At 41.7% G+C, this 19928-nt stretch overlaps 1 protein-coding gene across 5 annotated transcripts in view; it reads left to right on the top strand.

The window, feature by feature from the left end:
- The window catches only part of LOC309668263 (uncharacterized protein), a gene marked incomplete at its 5' end in the record, with an annotated part of 49868 nt that overhangs the window by 9343 nt on the left and 20597 nt on the right, over positions 1 to 19928 (top strand). For 2 of the 5 annotated variants that reach the window (XR_014268170.1, XR_014268171.1), the window contains 2 exons: positions 7116 to 7247; positions 16623 to 16701. The exons of 2 other annotated variants lie outside the window; for them this stretch is intronic. Coding sequence is in view for 1 of the 3 variants with exons in the window: in XM_082477860.1 (XP_082333986.1) it covers positions 7116 to 7131 (16 nt within the window). Of the gene's footprint in view, positions 1 to 7115; positions 7248 to 16622; positions 16702 to 16928; positions 17076 to 19928 lie in introns of all 5 variants that reach the window. One more of the 5 variants, XM_082477860.1, reaches the window with a different exon arrangement.

Below are 19928 nucleotides of genomic sequence, written 5' to 3'. Positions count from 1 at the left end.
CGGAGAGACCACTGAGAATGGGCTCCTATCTTAGACTGTCAGTCTCTCCCAGAGGACAGCTCTAAGGAACAAGCTTTTGTAAAGAATTTGGAACAAAAGTTGTTATCATCACAGTTAGGGTGATTGTGGGAATGAGAAAGTGGAGTATAAAGAGGCAAAACACACAAAGCATTGGTAACTGGCCTGCTGGCCTTGCCATCCCCAGCTCCTCTTATGTAAAAGGGCCCTCAGTTCTGTCCTGCAGTATCACCTTTCAGAAGAAACTAGAAGTTAGGCTGTGGGCCAGTACCCCTGTATCTTGCTTTAAGAATCTAATAAGTGAAAATTCAGAATTACAACCCAGATTAGATGAGGAAATTGGCCCAGGGAGATTGAGTGAATTTTCTTGAATCACACATCTAGTTGGTGGCAGAGCCAGGATAATAATGAAGGACCTTGAATTTCTCTCAGTCCAGTGAGGTTTTTTCCATTACTCCATTGGTAATAATTTCCTTTACTAAAGTATGCATTCTTAAGATAACTTTAAAATAATGGTCACCCTTGCATTTGATAAATATGATTTACCAACAGCTGATTTACATGCAGTTTGGGGGGAACATATTTATGACAGAGAAGGTGGTGCAAAGGTTTTTCCAAGTTTTCCTGGGGTGTCCAGGTCCCCTGGTCCTTCTCCCGGACTGTGTATTCACAAGTAAATGTTGGAATTCTGTCATTCATTTTTTCCAGATGTTCTTCCCAAGTAGTGTGTTATGTTTTGTGTTTTTAATATTTCTCATAGGGACTTCCCTGGTGGCACAGTGGTTAAGAATCCGCCTGCCAGTGCAGGGGACACGGGTTCGAGCCCTGGTCCAGGAAGATCCCACATGCCGTGGAGCAACTAAGCCCGTGCAGCACAACTACTGAGCCTGCGCTCTAGAGCCTGCTGGCTGCAACTACTGAGCCTGCGTGCTGCAACTACTGAAGCCAGTGCACCTAGAGGCCGTGCTCTGTAACAAGAGAAGCCACCGCAATGAGAAGCCCACGCACCAAAACAAAGAGTAGCCCCCCCGCTCGCCGCAACTAGAGAAAGCCCGTGCACAGCAACGAAGACCCAATGCAGCCAAAATAAATAAATAAATTTATTTTAAAAAAAAATTCTCATATATATTTTTAAAAATCTGGGCACATAAATCCTAATAAAGTTCTCAACTATCTCTTCTATCCTGTCTCAAATTTCCGAGTGTGTTTATATTTATGACACAGTGTCTGAAGGCATGAACGATATCACATCGTTAGGGCTTATATTCCTAAACCCTAGACTTGCGTTTCTAGATGTTCTGAAAATTCTTTACACTTCACTTGTAAATGCCACTATACTATGCCATGACGTTTCCAGAGTAACATATATTTCAAACAGGAAAACAGAGGAAGCCCAAAGAAAAGGGAAGTAGGTTTCAAATATAAATACAAAAAAAAAATCATTAAAAAATAGTAGAACACATAAGATGGGGAGGAGTATAAATTCTAGTTTCACGTCCCCTGAGAACAGAATGTCCTGCAGACCCACTTTAGGGACTGGCAGTTTCCACTACCAACAAAGTGGCCCAATCTTGGAATCACACTTCCTTTGACTCTCACATCCAGTCAAGTCCAGGTCATTCCCCTAACATGTCTTAGCGTCACCTACTGCAGCCAGACAGGGTGGTCACCCACCTCTCACGTCACTGTCCTGAAGTCCATCCTCTGTGCTGCTGCACACGTGCTATTTAGTTTGGAGTTTGCTGAAAACCGGAGGCTTTTTGATGCCAGCTTTTTGAGCCTGCTCAAGTCACACCCGCTGTCTCGAATCCATCCTTGCTGCCATCCACCTGGAAAACTACTCAGCACTCAAGCCTCAGCCTTACCATTGCTGTTCTCTACCCCTCACTTCTGTGGGGCAAAGCGGTCCCCACAGTGTACAATGCCCATTCTTAAATGAAGGAAACCCTAACACTTAATTGAACTTAATTGTCTGCAGAATGTTTTTCCTCCCCTACCAACCTAGGAACTCGAAAGCCAAGACCACATCTGATTTCTCTGTATTACCTGCATCCAGAATAAAGCTTGCCTGGAGCTGTTCAATAAATGTTTGATAGATGAATGAAAGAATAGACTTATGGAAATTGCTTCTTTAAATTTCTGATTAAGCTCACCATTTTATCCATTTTAAAGTGTACATTTCAGTGGCATTTAGCACATTCACAGTGTTGTGCAATCATCACGGCTATCTTGTTCCAGAACACTCCAAAAGGAAATGTATCCATTGAGCAGTCACTCCCCATTCACCCCCTTTCCCCTAGCCCCTGGCAACCACTAATCAACTTCCTGTCTCTGTGGATTGGCCTATTCTGGACATTTCAAATAAATGGAATCATGCAATATGTGATCTCTGTGTCTGGCTTCTTTCACTTAGCATAATGTTTTCAAGATTCATCCATGTTGTAGCGTGCATCAGAACTTCATTATGTTTTAGGGCTGAGTAATAGGCTGTTGTATTGATATACCACTTCTTGTTTATCTGTTGATGTTTAAATGTCTGATGGATATTTAGGTTGTTTCCACCTTTTGACTCTTATGAGTGGTGCTGCTATGAACACGTGTGTACAAGTTTTTGTTTAAACACCTGTTTTTTTGTTTTTTTCCTAATAAATTGATTTATTTATTTTTAACTGCCTTGGGTCTTCATTGCTACATGCGGGCTTTCTCTAGTTGCAACAAGTGGGGGCTACTCTTCATTGCGGTGCACGGGCTTCTCATTGCCGTGGCTTCTTTTGTTGTGGAGCACGGGCTCTAGGCGCGGGCTCAGTAGTTGTGGCGCATGGGCTTAGTTGCTCTGCAACATGTGGGATCTTCCTGGACCAGGGCTTGAACCCGTGTCCCCTGCATTGGCAGGTGGACTCATAACCACTGCGCCACCAGAGAAGTCCCTAAACATCTGTTTTTAATTTTCCTGAGTACATATCTAGGAATGGAATTGCTGGGTAATGTGGTATTATATGTTTAACTTATTGAGGAACCACCAGACTATTTTCCACAACTACACCATTTTACATTCCCACCAACAGTGTACGAGGTGAGGGATTCAATTTTTCCACGTTCTCTCCAACACTTTTCATTTCTTACTATATCCATCCTAATGAGTGTGAAGTGGTATCTCGTGGTTTTGATTCACATGTCCCTAGTAACTAATGATGCTGAGCATGTTTTCATGTATTTTTTGGCCCTTGTGTGTATCTTCTTTGGAGAAATGTCAATTCAAGTCTTTTGCCCATTCTATTTGGGTCACTTGTCTTTTTTAATTTATTATTTTATTTATTTTTGTCTGTGTCGGTTCTTTGTTGCTGTGCGTGGGCTTTCTCTAGTTGCGGCGAGCTGGGCTACTCTTGAATGCAGTGCCTAGTCTTCTTATTGCGGTGGCTTCTCTTGTTGTGGACCACAGGCTCTAGGTGCGCCAGCTTCAGTAGTTGTGGCATGTGGGCTCACTAGTTGTGGCTCATGGGCTCTAGAGCACAGGCTCAGTAGTTGTGGCACACGGGCTTAGTTGCTCCGTGGCATGTGGGATCTTCCCAGACCAGGGCTCAAACCCGTGTCCCCTGCATTGGCAGGCAGATTCTTAACCACTGCGCCACCAGGGAAGTCCTGGGTCATTTGTCTTTTTGTTGTTGAGTTGTAAGAGTTCTTTATATATTCTGGATACTAAACCCTGATCAGATACATCCTTTGCAAATATTTTCTGCCATTTTGTGGATTGTATTTTTACTTTTTCTTTTTAAAAAAAAAATACTTTTTAATTTTATTTTTTGGCTAACCTGCACGGCTTGTGGGATCTTAGTTCCCCAACCAGGGATCAAACCAGTGCTCCCTGCAGTGGAAGTGCAGAGTCCTAACAACTGGACTGCCAGGGAATTCCCATGGATTGTTTTTTTACTTTCTTGATAGTGTCCTTTGATGCACAAAAGTTTTTTATTTTGATCAAGTCTAATTTATCTATTTTTTCCCTTGGTTGCTTGTGCTAAGAAACCATTGCAAAAGACAAAGTCATGGAGATTTCCCCCTATGTTCTCTCCCAAGAGTTTTATAGTTTTAGCTCTTATATTTAGGTCTTCGATCCATTTTGAGTTTGTTGTTGTATATAGTGTGAGGTAAGTGCCCACCTTCATTCTTTTGCATGTGGATAGCCAGCTGTCCTTGCACCATTTGTTGAAGACTATTCTTTCCCCATTTTCACATTTGTTTTTGAAAGATATTTTCAAATTATAAGTTAACGATTCTTTTTTTTTTTTTTCTTTCTGTATCTTAAAGATTTTGCTTCACTATCTTCTGGGTTACATTGTTTTTGATGAAAAGTCTGCTGTAATTCTTATCTTTGTTCCCCTGTATGTACTGTTTCCTCTCATGCTGCTCTTAAGACTTTTCTTTGTCACTGACGTTAGCAATTTTATTAAGATATGACCTGGTATAGTTTTCTTCTTGTTTCTTTTGCTTGGGGTTCACTGGGATTCTTGAATTTGTGGTCCTAAAGTTTTCATCATTTTTGGAAAATTTATGGCTGTTATTTCTTCAAAAGAATTTTTTTGCCTCTACTTCCTTTAAGGTCTTCAATTACATGTATGTTAGGCCACTTGAAGTTGTTCCTTAACTCAATGATGCTCTATTCAATTTTTTTGGTCTTTTTTTCCTCTTGTTGTGTCTTTTTTTTGAATTAATTAATTAATTAATTATCTTCGGCTGTGTTGGGTCTTCATTGCTGCTCCCGGGCTTTCTCTAGTTGCAGCGAGTGGAGGCTACTCTTCATTGCGGTGCGCGGGCTTCTCATTGCAGTGGCTTCTCGTTGCGGAGCATGGGCTCTAGGCAAGTGGGCTTCAGTAGTTGTGGCACGCGGGCTCTAGAGCACAGGCTCAGTAGTTGTGGCCTACAGGCTCAGTTGCTCCGCGGTATGTGGGATCTTCCTGGACCAGGGATGGAACCCGTGTCACCTGCATTGGCAGGCGGATTCTTAACCACTGCTCCACCAGGGAAGTCCATCTTGTTGTGTCTTTTTGTGTAGTTTTTATTGCTGTGTCTCCAAATTACTAATCCTTTCTTCTGAAATATCTAATCTATTTTTATCCCATTTTATGTATTTTTTATCTCAAACATTGTAGTTTCTATCCCTAGAACTTTGATTTGGGTTTTTTAAAGTAGCTTTTGAATTTTGGAATAATTTTAGATTCATAGAAAATTTTCAAAGTATTCCATATGCTTCTCATCCAGTTTCAGTTTCTTCTAATGTTATTTTCTTACATTACCATAGTACACTTATCAAAACTGATATCAACATTGGTACATTAATAGTAACTAAACTTCACATTTTATTCAGATTTCAACAGTTTTCCATTAATGTCTTTTTTTCTGTTCCAGGAACCAGTTAAAGATATCACATTTCACTTAGTTGTTACGTCTCCTGTTCTCTTCTGACCCATTACAGTTTCTAACTCTTTTCTTGTTTTTAATGACTTTGAAAGTTTTGAAGAGTACTGGTCATGTATTTTATAGAATATCCTTAATTTGGGTTTGTCTGATGTTTTCCTCATGATTAGACTGGGGTTATGGGTTTGGGGAAAGAATAACATAGAGGTGAAGGGTCCTTATTACATCAAATTAGAGGGCACATGATATCCACACAACATCATTGGTGATGTTATCTTTAAACACTTGGTTAAGGTAGTTTTGCTAGATTTTCCTACTGTAAAGTGACTATTCTTCCCTTTCCATACTCTGTTCTTTAGAAGCAAATCACTAAGTTCAGGCCACACTCAAGGAGAGGGGAGTGATTAAGTTCTACCTCCTATGGAGGGGAGTATCTGCATATATTATTCAGAATTCTCCTATATGGAATAGTTGTCTTTTCTCCCTAATTTATTTGTTAATATCAGTTTGGACTCATGTATATTTATTTAATATTTTGGATTATAATCCAATACTATGTTATTTATTTTATTGGTCAAATTGTTCCAGCTTTGGCCGTTGGATGCCCTTTCAGGTTGATTTCTGTGTCTCTTTGACATGCTCCATCCTTTCGTTTTCTGAACACTTCCTTACTTTCTACTATTACATTATGCTCTAGGATCATCTTGCGTTTTCCCTGTTCCAGATCTGCAATCAACCATTTCTCTAAAGAACGCTGGTTCCTTTTATTGGAGAATGGTATTTAGAAACCAGGACATGGACACTGCCTGTGTTTGTTACTACTGGCATTTGGGTCTTTTTTTTTTCAAATTTTTGGCCGTGCCATGTGGTATGCAGGATCTTAGTTCCCCAACCAGGGATAGAACCCATGCCCCCTACAGTGGAAGCACGGAGTCTTAACCACTGGACTGCCAGGGAAGTCCCTGGGTCTTTTTTATATTGCCCATGTCTGTATTTAACAAGCTCACTCTTTTCTCTAGCTTCTTGATCATGTGGAATATAGTTACAACTATTTTAATGTCCTTATCTGTCTTTCTGTGTGATGAGATGAAGTGAGGTGAATGAAGTTGACATTGTGATGTATCGTTAGGCTACTATTGACCTTCTGATGTATTGATGAGGATCATTTGCTCCAGGTGATACTGCATTTGTTACTACTGGGATTTGGGTCTTTTTTTTATATCATCCATGTCTCTATTTAACAAGCTCACTCTTTTCTCTAGCTTCTTGATCATGTGGAATATAGTTATAACTATTTTAATGTCCTTATCTATCCATTCTACCTATCTTGGTCAGTTTAAATTGACTGATTTTTTCCCCCTCATCATGGTTCCTTCTATATGGGCCCTCTGGCTTTTTGGAAAGAGCTTTTAAGCTTTGTTGGGACTAGAGTACTAAATTCGCCTAGGGCTAATTTTGCCCCACTATTGTGGCAAAGCCGATCTGATGCCTTGTGAAATATGCCTTGCCACTCTGAATGCTGGGAACAGGAACTGGACCTGTGTGATCTCCAAGAATTGTTCCTTCTAATTCTTTTGGATGGTTCTTTTTCTGGCTTCAGGTAGTTTCCTCACATGCATGCTGAAGACTCAAGGGGGACCCTCAGCAGATAGCCACAGCTTCCTTTTTGTGCACCTCTCTTCTTTTAGGCATTCTTCCCTGTGAACTCACCACCTTGACCAGCCCAGATTACTCACTCCATCTCCTGAACTCAGGGAAACTACTGGGCTCTGCCTCAGTTTACTCCCTTGGTACCATGGCCTGGAAATCCTCTCCAGGAGGTAAGCAGGGACAATCATAGGGCTTACTTCACTTATTTCCTGTCTCTTAGGAATCACTATCTTTAGTTGTCTGATATCCAATGTCTTAAAAACTGTTGTTTCATACATTTTGTCCAGAGGTAAGTCCAAACCCTATTACTACATCTGGGCCAGAAGCAACAGTATAAGCATAGAAAATTAATAGAGCTAGGGGTTATGATTAGAACACAGGCATGCATATCATAAAACTTAAAGAGGTAATATCATATAGTGGTTAAGAGTATGGACTCTGGAAAAAAGACTGCCTGGATTCAAATTCTAGCTTTCCATCTTACTAGCTATAAACCCTTGGCCAGTTATGTAATCTTTCTGGGCCTCAATTTCCTCATCTTTAAATGTTTATTTATTTATTTATTTATTTTTATTTATGGCTGTGTTGGGTCTTCGTTTCTGTGCGAGGGCTTTCTCTAGTTGTGGGAAGCGGAGGCCACTCTTCATCGCGGTGCGCGGGCCTCTCACTATCGCGGCCTCTCTTGTTGCGGAGCACAGGCTCCAGACGCGCAGGCTCAGTAAATGTGGCTCACGGGCCCAGCCGCTCCGCGGCCTGTGGGATCTTCCCAGACCAGGGCTCGAACCCGTGTCCCCTGCATTTCCTCATCTTTAAATGGGGATCATAATGGTCCTATCTCATTGGAATGAGATGAGGATTAAATAGATTAACATGTAAAGCATTTGGAACAGTGCTTGGTTCAGAGCAAGCATTCAATAAATATTGGCTATTACTATTCTGAATACAGTAGTCTCCCCTCTTATTCACAGGGGATACATTCCAAGACCCCCACTGGGTGCTTGAAACCATGGATAATACTAAACCCTGTATGTACTGTTTACCTATACATACACACTTATGATAAAGTTTAATAAATTAGGCACAGTAAGAGATTAACAACAATAACCAATAACAAAACAACAATTATAATGATATACTATAATAAAAATTATGTGCACGTGTTCTCTCTCAAAATATCCTGTTGTACTATACTCACCCCACTTCTTGTGATGATGTGAGATGATAAAATCTCTATGTGATGAGATGAAGTGAGGTGAATAAAGTTGACATTGTGATGTATTGTTAGGCTACTGTTGACTTTCTGATGTATTGATGAGGATCATCTGCTCCAGTGATACTGGATTACTGAGATGATCATTGAGATCATGACAACGTTGATGGTTGGATGTCAGGAGTGGACGACATTAATGGTTGGGGATCCTGGGTGGAATAGAGCAGGCGGCACAAGATTTCATCAAGCTACTCAGAATAGTGTGCAATTTAAAACTTATGAGTTGTTGGACTTCCCTGGTGGTGGAGTGGTTAAGAATCCGCCTGCCAATGCAGGGGACACGGGTTCGAGCCCAGGTCCGGGAAGATCCCACTTGCTGCAGAGCAACTAAATCCATGCGCCACAACTACTGAGCCTGTGTGCTGCAACTACTGAAGCCCGTGTGCCTGGAGCCTGAGCTCCGCAACAAGAGAAGCCACTGCAATGAGAAGCCTGCGCACCGCAACGAAAAGTAGCTCCTGCTCGCCGCAACTAGAGAAAGCCTGCACGCAGCAACAAAGACCCAACCCAGCCAAAAATAAATAAATAAATAAAATATTAAATTACTTTAAAAAAACCTTATGAATTGTTTATTTCTAGAATTTTCCATTGAATATTTTCTGACCATAGTTGACCACAGGTATCTAAAACTGTAGAAAGCAAAACAGCAGATAAGGGGGGACTATGTACTTGTTAAAAGTAGCCAGCAAATTTGGCTGTGAGTTCTCTAGTGACCCTAGCAAAGTGAAAATATTGGTTACATGATTTAGTGTCCATAAAATATATACAAACTCTTGTATAAGCGAAGTACAGATTTCAGAATGTTTCCTCACAATATTTCCTCATAAAGAGGATACTTTGTGTGCCTGGAATAATATACCAGCCAGAGGGAGTTTCCCAGGATTTTGTCTTTACCATCCCTCCAAATAGCCGATAGCTTCACACCAGAGCTCAGTTCAGTAAAAGTGACTCCACTGGGACTGAAATATTTTAGTACCTTTGGTCTGGCTTAATCCAACAATAAAATGTATAGTGTCAACATAAAACTACTGAACCACATGTCATTTGGGCAGTTCTCCATAAATATAGGGGGGTCAATTAGGAACCAATTACAATGGTTCAGGCAAGACAACTAAAGCCTGAGCCAAAGAACTAACTCCAGGATGAAAGTGTACTGGCAGGGAACAAGCCCACTGCACAGTGAGAATCCACAAGGCTTGGCAATTTACTCAGTGTATAGCTACAGGGAGGAGGAACTTTCAAGGCCCAGGAATGGATGTATGGAAAGATGGAAAGAAAAAATGATCTTTGCGTTGTTCAAATTTTCTATAGCCTTACAAATAGTTTGTCTTCTTCCTCTATCAGCTACTGAGGAAGATGTGTCAAAAATCTCCCACTATGTGGATTTGTCCATTTCTCCTTTTAATTCTGTCTTATATATTTGGAGGCAATGTTTCCAGTTGGTACAAATATGTGCTGGTCATTATATCTTCCTGATGAACTGTCTCTTTTATCATTAAGGCATTTGACTCTATCCCTAATAATGCTTTTTGGCCTAAAATCTATTACTGTTGCATTATTTCATTTTGTATTTGCCTAATATATTTCCCCCATCCTTTTAACATTTCTGTGTCATTATCTTTTGAATGCATTCTTGTAACCAACATACAGCTGGATTTTTAAAAATCCAATCTGAGAATCTTTGTCTTTTCTTAAGCATGTTTACATTTCTTCTTCTTATGACATATTGTGGATATTTTCCCCCTTTGTTTTGTCCTTTGCCATGTGTTTTATTTGCTTTATTCTCTTACCCTGCCCTCTTTTACTTTGGTTGTTTTCTTTACTCCCTTTTTTGTCTCACTAGTGGTTTGGAAGTTATACATTCTAATTATATTCCTTCAGTGGGTGTTCTTATGTTATCAATGTGCATACTCAACCTAACATTGTTAAGTTAATCACTATCTTTAGCACACTGTGAAAATTTCAGGAACTTTAGAGTTCTTTAATTCTGTTCTCCACCCCCTCTATCTTCCACTTAATTTGGTTTTTAGTATTTTAGTTCCAACTGACTTTTAACCACTCACCCCCCCCTCCATTAGATGTTTTAACAGCCAGAATTTATTTAGATTTACAAACATGAATAGCAATTTCTCTGCCTACCTTTCTTTAGTCCTTTCTTTTTATTGAAATATGATTTGTGTACAATAAAATTCATCATTTTAAAGATACAATTCAATAGTTTTTAGCATATTCACGAAATTGTGCAACCATCACCACTATCTAATTTTAGAACATTTTCATCATCCCCAGAAGAAATCTGCCCATTCCTCCTATCCCTAGCCCCTGGCAACCATTAATCTACTTTCTGTCTCTATGGATTTACCTATTCTGGGTATTTCATATAAATAGAATCATGTAATATATGGCTTTTTGTGTCTGGCTTCTTTCACTTAGCACAATGTTTTCAATGTTCATCCATGTTGGAACATGTATCAGTCCTTCATCCCTTCTTATGCCTGAATAATATTCCATTTTATGGATAAACCATATTTTATTTATCTATTCATTAGTTGGTGGACATTTGAGTTAGTTCCACTTTTTGGTATTATACATAATGCTGCTACGTACATTTGTGTACAAGTATTTTTGTGGACGTATGTTTTCAGTTCTCTTGGATATATACCTAGCAGTGTAAACCATTATTTCTTATGTTCAGTGGTGTGCTGATAGATGTTTAACAACCAGTTCTCATGTAGTAAGAGTAAGGGAGCCCTGACTTGTAGCATTTGTTGAGCTCTGAGGTGCAAATACTCAAGTTACCAATGTGACATCACTGAAATATAGAGAAGGAAAAAGATGCATAGCAGCACACCGTTCTATAGTATTTCTACCATATAGATGTAGGAGATAATAACCTCAAGTGCATAGATAATAGAAAAATTATAGTAAAATAATTAAGAAGTGATGCATTGTGAGGATTTTTTACCTTTATTTTAAAAGTAATTCATTTAATTGCAAGTTTGTATAATTTAATTTTTAGCAATGACTGTGTTTTACAACCAGTCCTCAAAACTCCTTAAAATTTAACAGTCGCTCTTTGGGCTGATAAGAGCTGACTCTAGCACCTCACTTGCATCCCCCTCCTTACATCTAACTTATTTTTCTAGATTGAATTTTCTTCTTCTTTTTTTAAAATTAATTAATTAATTAATTAAAAAAATTTTTTTTGGCTGAGTTGGGTCTTCACTGCTGTGCACAGACTTTCTCTCGTTGTGGTGAGCAGGGGCTACTCTTCGTTGCGGTGCGATTGTGGTGGCTTCTCTTGTTGCGGAGCATGGGCTCTAGGCACGTGGGCTTCAGTAGTTGTGGCACACAGGCTCAGTAGTTGTGGCTCGCGGGCTCTAGAGCGCAGGCTCAGTAGTTGTGGTGCACGGGCTTAGTTGCTCCGTGGCATGTGGGATCTTCCTGGACCAGGGCTCAAACCCGTGTCCCCTGCGTTGGCAGGTGGATTCTTAACCACTGCGCCACCAGGGAAGTCCCCAAGGTCTCTTTTTTTTTTTTTTTTTTTTTAATAGTTGAATAGAAAAGAGGTTTAATTTTTTTATATCTTTATTGGAGTATAATTGCTTTATGATGTTGTGTTAGTTTCTGCTGTATAACAAAGTGAATCAGCTATATGTATACATATATCCACATATCCCCTCCCTCTTGACACTCCCTCCCACCCATAGTCTCTTTTAAATGGTTCTATTTTAACCCTTCTTCTCTCCAGTTTGTTGTGTTGGTTGACTCTCCATTTTGCTCACTTCTTTCCTCATGTGGTTTGATACTTTTCAGGAGCAGCTTCATCAGGGATTGTTTTTTCTAGTGGATTCTGCAAGCCCTGGATTGGTAAACATCCCTGCAGAGCTATTTTGAATTCACTTCAGCCTAAACCTAAGAATTTTAATAGGTCTTACTTCAGCCCTAACCTAAGAATTTTAAGCTCTGGACCAATTTTTCTGTTAATTTATCTCACTAGCTGTCTGCACATACAGGTAGAGTAAATTTAAACCTCCATATGCATTTGGCACTGATTGGGATTTCTGTTTCTCTTGAGTGCCATTTCTTCCCTTCCCAAGGCCTCTTCAGACATCAAGGTTCCTTGAACTTCTCTAACCTTGGGGTAGAGTTTTTCCAGTCTCCTTTTCATGGAAGGGGACAGAACTTCCAATGTCAGAGCTGTATGCAAGGGGCTCAGTTCCAGCTTTCTCACCTGCCCAGGACCGGAGCCCCATCTCCTACTCCTTAGTGTTCGGTGGAACCCTGGCCTGCAGATCTCAGGATCTATAGCTAAGTGTGAAATCCTTGTGGCAGCTAAGGCACATCACCTATGACCTGTTCTGGCTTTGAGTTTCTCATTTCTTTTTCATTTTTGATATCTGGGGATTTCTCTTTATATTTTTCAAGTTTTGCAATAAAAATATGACGTCTGTTATAGTTCATCCAGCATCTCTACGTGTCTGTAGCAGGGGGTGGGATGGGAAACCCATCTATATTAGGATAGTTGATCATGTTTCTGGAAATTCCCAGATCAGAAGGAATCATTCTGTGAGAAAGACATTTATTGTCTTCATTTTTTAGATAAGAAAATGGAAACTCAGAATGGTTGTCCAAATTGCCAAAGCCATAAAACTTTAAATGGGGAAATGGGTTTTGTGTCCAGTCTGTTTGCAAAATCCCATGCAAGATATCTAGGCATCTTAAAGTTGACTTGGTACCTCTGGCTTCTCTCCATTATTAGCCTTTATGGATGATTCACCCCTGGCATTTTGCTGAAGCAAATACTCTGGAAAAGATTCTTCCTGCTTCTTAGCTAAGGCTGTTTTGAAGAGAAGGGGAGGGAGTAAAACGTAGGTCGTGGAAGATGGGCTGTCCTGAGCCTGAGAGCCCCTGTCTCTCAGAAGCATTTGCTTGGGAGGAAGTGAAAGCCAACAGGCATTTCTGCCCCATCCAGAAGCACCCCCAAGCTCACTCGTGCAGTGGGCAGTGAAGGGGACATACCAAGGGTCCTGCACATTGTCTTTGGTTTGCCTCTGGAAGAAGGAAGAAGCCCAAGTGATGGCAGAGACTGGCACATTCTGAGGCTTTTCACTTTGCTCCTTAGACTAGAGCGCCTCTTGCCCTGTGCATTCTGCACAGAGCCTGGCCCTGAGTGGGCGCCCTACAAAGGTGATGTGGATCAATGACTCTAACTGAGGAAAAAGAAGCCACATCAAGTATTTACAGTAAAGGGACCTTAATGAGGAGGACTGGTTACACAGGTGATAGGATAGGGGACAGAGAGGCATCCCAGAGCTTATCAAGGAAACCACTGCTACCCATAAGGCAAAGGGGCAGAGGGAGGAGGCAGTGTCACCAGGGACCAGGAACCAGGAGATGGAAGCCAGGAGCCACATGATCAGAAGCTGGAGCCCTAGCAGTGGAAGCAGGAGCCATGGAAAATGTGTAGCTGGAAATACCACCTCAGGCAGATGTTATGGGGGGGGGGGGTGGGACATCCCTCTGCCTCCCCTCCCCCACCACAACCTACCCCCAGTCTCCTGCTAGTACTTCCCTTGGGCCAAAGTCAGATGTCTTAGAGCTTGGATTCACAGCCTGAATGGATCAACTTCCCTATGCTACAGAGCACGGCAGAGCAGAAGAAGGCTGAATGGTGAGTCTGAGAAAAACAGGCCCAGGACTGGCATGGAAGGAAAGAAGGAAGGAAAAAAGGAAGAAAAGAAGACAAGCCTATGTGTAACATATAAGCATTCTAAAATACTTCTTAAATATCCTTTTGCAATTAAAAAGGATCTTTAGGATAAAAAGTTCCCTTCCTTAGAGTTGTGAGGATCAAATGACAAAATGGATGTGAAAACCTTTTGAACATTGCCAACTACTGCATAAATATGAGACGATCATCATTTATATCATTAGTTGTGGGCTTCCCTGGTGGCGCAGTGGTTGAGAGTCTGCCTGCCAATGCAGGGGACACGGGTTCGAGCCCTGGTCTGGGAGGATCCCACATGCCACGGAGCAACTAAGCCCGTGAGCCACAGTTACTGAGCCTGGGCATCTGGAGCCTGTGCTCCGCAACAAGAGAGGCTGCCATAGTGAGAGGTCTGCGCACCGCGATGAAGAGTGGCCCCCACTTGCCGCAACTAGAGAAAGCCCTCGCACAGAAACGAAGACCCAACACAACCATAAACAAACAAAAAAAATAAAATAAAAAAAATATATCATTAGTTGTTTGGATGGAGGAAGTATATTTGAATATGAGTATAAATGGAAACACTTTATAGAGCATCTATTATGTGTGGACACTTTTTATGCACGTGTATTAGAATATTATTAGCTGTAAGCAATAACTAACAGTGACTTAAACAAATAGGTAGTTACTTTCTGACATAACAGAGGTGCTCCTTTGGTCTTTCCATCGATTACAAAATGGCTGCGATGCCCAACCCTCACCTCCAAGTTCAAAGCAGGAAGGGTTGGGGATGGGAAGACAGCTCCGACTTCGCAGTCCTGTTTCATCAGGAAAGCAAAAGCTCTCTCAATAACTCCCAGGAGAGTTCTATCTAAATCTCATTGGCCAGAACTGGGGCATATGCGATCACCCCTAACTACGAGAGAGCTGTGGTGGGAGGGAGCAAGGGAGAAATGGCTTCTGGGTGACCAAACAGCAGGCTGTGCCACATGCATGTAAAGCACAGTACTTGGGCACAGAGTAAGTGCTCAATACATGTTAGCTATTTTGTGTGCGTGAGTGTGCGTGTGTGTATGTGTGTATCTATGTCTGTATGGTTCTATGCAGTCCCCATTTCTCCTAACAATCCTGTGTAGTAAAATCATCTACAAATGAGGCCTAACACATGGCTGGTAAAAGGCAGAGCCAGGCTTCAGACCCAGCTCTTTCTGACTGCAGTCCGAACGCTCTTTCCATTGCCTCGCCATGGCCCACCCTCCCCCTAAACTGGCCCCTAAGATCTTGGTGTTGGAGTCACATCAGGCTCAAGTGGGCTTGATGAAGAGAGAGAGTGGGATAGGACCAGCTCTGAAATGAATTGACACCTGTACCTGGAGCTATACACAGAGTAACGATGAAGTCATGAGAAGAGGTCCCATAATTACACGTGCTAGACTTGTGCCTACACTTGCATGTAGCCACTTTGGCATGATCATGCTGGGAGGCCTGGCACTTGTTCTGATGATGCCACTACTGCCCAAAAACTCCTGTGGGACTACCCTTCACAAGTCACAAAAAACCTCAATGTCATGACTGTAAAATTACACAACGTTTCTGACCCAAACCCAGCTGCAGCTCCTCATCTCATTTACCATGAGTTCCAAATGGCTTTTGACTATTGCCAAAAATAAAAAATCATTCCCCAAAGACAGAATTGTATTGCAACTGAGATGCAAAAGAACAGGTTGTCTGCTCTTCAGGCAATTTTCAAATCAAAATTATAGGAAAAGCAGCAGAAGAACTGTTCAAATAAATATACCCTCCTAGGCTGATATCTTGGAAGAAGACAACTCTAAGTGTGGTTGAATAATTTTTGGTGTGTTTAAGAAAAAATTACTCACCTTGAGTGGCATTGTGAAAAGAACACGGTGCTTGGTAAAGATTCCCAATGGGATAATACTAAATGTAGGTCAGGGCGTTGTGAGATAGGCACGCTCATGCATTGGTAGAATTGTAGATTGGTTCTCAGAGCAATTTGGCAGTGAGCATCAAGAACCTTTGAAGAGTTTTAACCAGCTGACCTAGACATTCCATTTCTAGGAATCTTTCTTAGGGAAATAGCCAAAGATGCAGACAAAGATTTATGTATACAGCTATTTATTTTATTTGTAAAACAGTAAAAAGAAGTAACTGGTCCAAATGTCCCACAATGAGGAAATTGTCAGGTATATTGTGGTATACTCATTAAATGAAAATAATGCAGCCATTTAAAATGATGTTTTTGAAGAACCATCAATGACGTGTTTATGTTCACAATGGAATAGATGCTAAAGCCAGACTATAAAACCACATGCATTACATAGTCCATTTTTACTTTCTATATGCTAAAAAAAGGCTCAAGATATACTCAAAATGGTACCAGTGGTTTTATCTGGGTGATGAAATTGTAAATGATTTAAAATTTTCTTCATTATACTTTTATATATACAATTTTTTATCATTATATCTATAAATATTACTTTCATAAGTAGAAAATATGTATGATGAAAATTACTTTTTAAGAAAAAAAGAAATGTGTTTTACTAGGAGAGAAGAGATCTGTCCCCAAGGAGCCAATGGTTTGATGAAGGAAATGAGACACATACTCAAATAAATTCGTTACAAGGTAATAAGGGCTATAATGGAGGGAAGGATTAGCTCTACCTGGAGTTGAAGTTGGGTGAAAAGAGGTAACATTTGTGCAGGGTCTTGAAGGATGAACAGGAGTTCTCTAGGGCTTTGTAAATTGTTAAGCACTCTATAAGTGTAAGTTAGTTTTTGGCCTTTATTAGGACTGGCAAAGCTTACCTCATATAAAGCTCTCTTTCTTGTCTCTTTCCCATGCTCCCTGAGGCCCAGGATCCCTGGGACAGGAAGCAGCGGCAGTTAAACAGTCACACATCAGTGCTCCAGCAAGTGAACTGAGGTGCATCCAACTAAGGAGCATATCCAGGACCAGAGGACATAAAATTACCTGGGAGCAGGGCCAGGAAGGTGCTGGTGGGTCAACAAGTTCCCCCTTGTTTGCCATCCTGTGGAAAGGCTGCCTTTGCTTGGGGCCTCCACCCTGAGTTATAGGGCCATCTCCACCTGGGGGATGGTAAAAACTGAGAACAAGCATCACATATCAGTCCATGATTTACATTGGCAGGAAATGGTGTGTCAGATGTCCTTACAGCCTCCAGACAGAGTGGAGTAGAAAGGAGGAGTGTGAGCGAGGAGACCCGGAAGGCTGGCAAGAGATGATTTGTTTGGGAGAAAGTCTTAGAAGCTCAAGGTTGGAAGAGATTTAAAAGTTATCTTACTTAGTCCTCCTGATCCCCTCCCAACATCCCCATCACATTGTCATCCTTCTTGGCCTTCAGTGAGCAGCTCAGAGGCCACCTCTTCTGTTATCTCCCACCTCAATTCCTCCAGCCTATGCTTTAGGTATTCCTTGTTGTTCAATTTTATGAGAAAAAAATTCAGTGCCCGCTGTGCACCAGGCAGTGTGCTTATGGTTCTTTGATTGCAGTAGGCCCTCCTGTGCCTCCTGTTGTTTATTTATTTATTCAGGCAACAAACATGTATTGAACACCTACACTATGCTAGGCAATGTTCTAGACATTGTGATAGAGTGGAGAGAAAGACAGCCAAGATCTTGTGTTCTCTTGGACCTGTCATTCTAGTCGGGGAGACATAAAATAAACAAAGGAATAAATAAGAAAATACCAGGTTATAAATGTCAAGAAGTCCCCTTTCGGGAAATTTAGGGGAAGAACTTTCCATACAAAGAATGCAGCTAATTCCAAAATCTCAGGGGATAACCGTTGCTTGTTCTAGAAACAAAAAGAACACTGTGGTATTGCGCATGGAATACCCTTTTGTGCTTTATCTGCAAACAAAAATCTTCTCAGTTTTTAGGACTTAGCTCAAGCATCGCCTCTTCAGGCAAATCTATCCTATTTATTTTCCCTGGGTAAAAGTGACCACTGTCTCCTTTCCTCCCCACTGGCTCAGAGCAGACTTCCGTCAGCACACATGTAACGACTTGCCATTCTTACCATACTATAGCATTGCTACTCCCTAGTGGATCTCAGTCTTGTCCATGGCAGAGCTTCCTGTCTAAATCCCTAATGCCCATCACAGAGCCTGGCACAGAGTCTGTAATTGGTAAATATTTGTTCCTTGAATACATGAACTCTCACATAGCACTTTCTCAGAACCTCCCTGGTGCCGCTTATTCAGGATTAGCAACCCTTTATTGATCGGTGCCAGGTCCTGCACTGTGTTCTTTCAAGTCTGCTACCTCTTATAAGCCTCATGGCAGCCAGGTGCAGTGTTATTATCCTATCCTGTAGTTAAAACTCAGAGGATCAGAGTGACTTCCATGGTGACTCAGAAATAAGAATCAGGGCTGAGATTTGAACCCAAGTCCTCTTGATGGCAAATCTCAATGCTTCATTTTCTGTGATGTACCCATCATGCATTAGTTCATTTGCGTACCCGTCCTCTCCTTTCTCCTAGATAACCTTTTCCCTTTGGGAAGGATCTGTACTTGACACCATTCCATTCTGTATTCTCCATGACACCAGAACAGTGCTATGTATTTAGGACACACTCAACACAAATCTCTAAGGATGGAAAAGAAAGAATGAATGTGTAAATGAATACTTTATCCAAAGCGGATCAACGTCTGATATCAGGTCATAGGATGGTGATGCGCTGGAGGAAGAGATGTTTCTGAGGGGAGGGACCTTCCCAGATACCTCTGCGCCCATCTGGGAAAGCTGAGGGTGCCGTCTCCATGCTACAGCACTCATTCCTTAGAAATCACACCTTTCACTCAGTTGTACATCTCAGCAGGAAGCCAGGGGCACAAAGGGGAACATGCCTGGCTTCCAATGAGTTGGGAAAATGAGGTTAGGTTTCGATTCAGATAGTTAATTTTTGTTTTCTGGGTCTGCACGGTCAATAAATTTTCAACGAGCAGTGATTCTGTTCCTCATCTTTCATTGCTTTATGGGACTTCAGGGAATGAAAGCGTAACATCCTGCTTTCCCATAAGTTCTCTGGCCGCTACCCTGGCACCAATTAAAGACATGTCCATGCAATTAATCAAAACCAATTTGGAAGCTCTCTGGCACTGCTCCTCTGATGTGCTGCCTGCTCCACATACAGTAGTTCCTCAGCTGCAGTGACGGAGCCAGGCACATAGGAGCTTTTGATGAACTGGTTGTGCCAGCCCCAAGTGTTAACTATGTCATCTGACATGACTAATGAGGCTCCCAACTTGATCTGCGTGAGCGGAGCAGTCCTGCTCTCTGGAGGAGGCTTGGTTTCCAAAGCCAGCCTGGGAAGAGGCTGCGACGTGCAGGGTACACACTCCATCATGTCAGCTGGAGTCCTGGAGGCCTCTAGTGTTGGAGCTGAGAGTCATCCACGGGGAGGGTGATGGAAACTGTGGGCCAGGCTCTGTGCTGGGCGCTGGTGGGAAGGTGACCCGACTTAAACTTCTAGCTCAGCCTCCTCATTTTATAGACATGGAAGCCAAGAGCCAGCAAAAGTGAGGCGCCTGCCAAAGGCCTGAGCTGTGGGGAGAGAAATAAAGAAGAAGGCATGGATCCCACCTTTGAGGAGCTAAACCCCTAGATGAGCAAATAAACATGTGTAAGGATAACAACTGGGGTCTGATGCAGGTACACCTCCTCAAGGGTTAAACTGTGGGTTTCCTTCCTTCATTCTGCAAACATTTATCAAGAGGAAGAGAGTCTGTGTCTTTGTCGCCTCTGCAATCCCAAGAGCGTGTGATTTGAAGTCAACAGGTCTGGGTCTGAGTCCCAGCTCTCCTTTGAGTTGATGTAATCTTGAGCA

This window comes from Balaenoptera physalus, assembly GCF_965194825.1.
Source record: "Balaenoptera physalus genome assembly, chromosome: 10".
NCBI lineage: Eukaryota > Metazoa > Chordata > Mammalia > Artiodactyla > Balaenopteridae > Balaenoptera > Balaenoptera physalus.
Note: the sequence above shows the minus strand (reverse complement) of the source record. Positions and strands in the feature narration are given on the sequence as shown.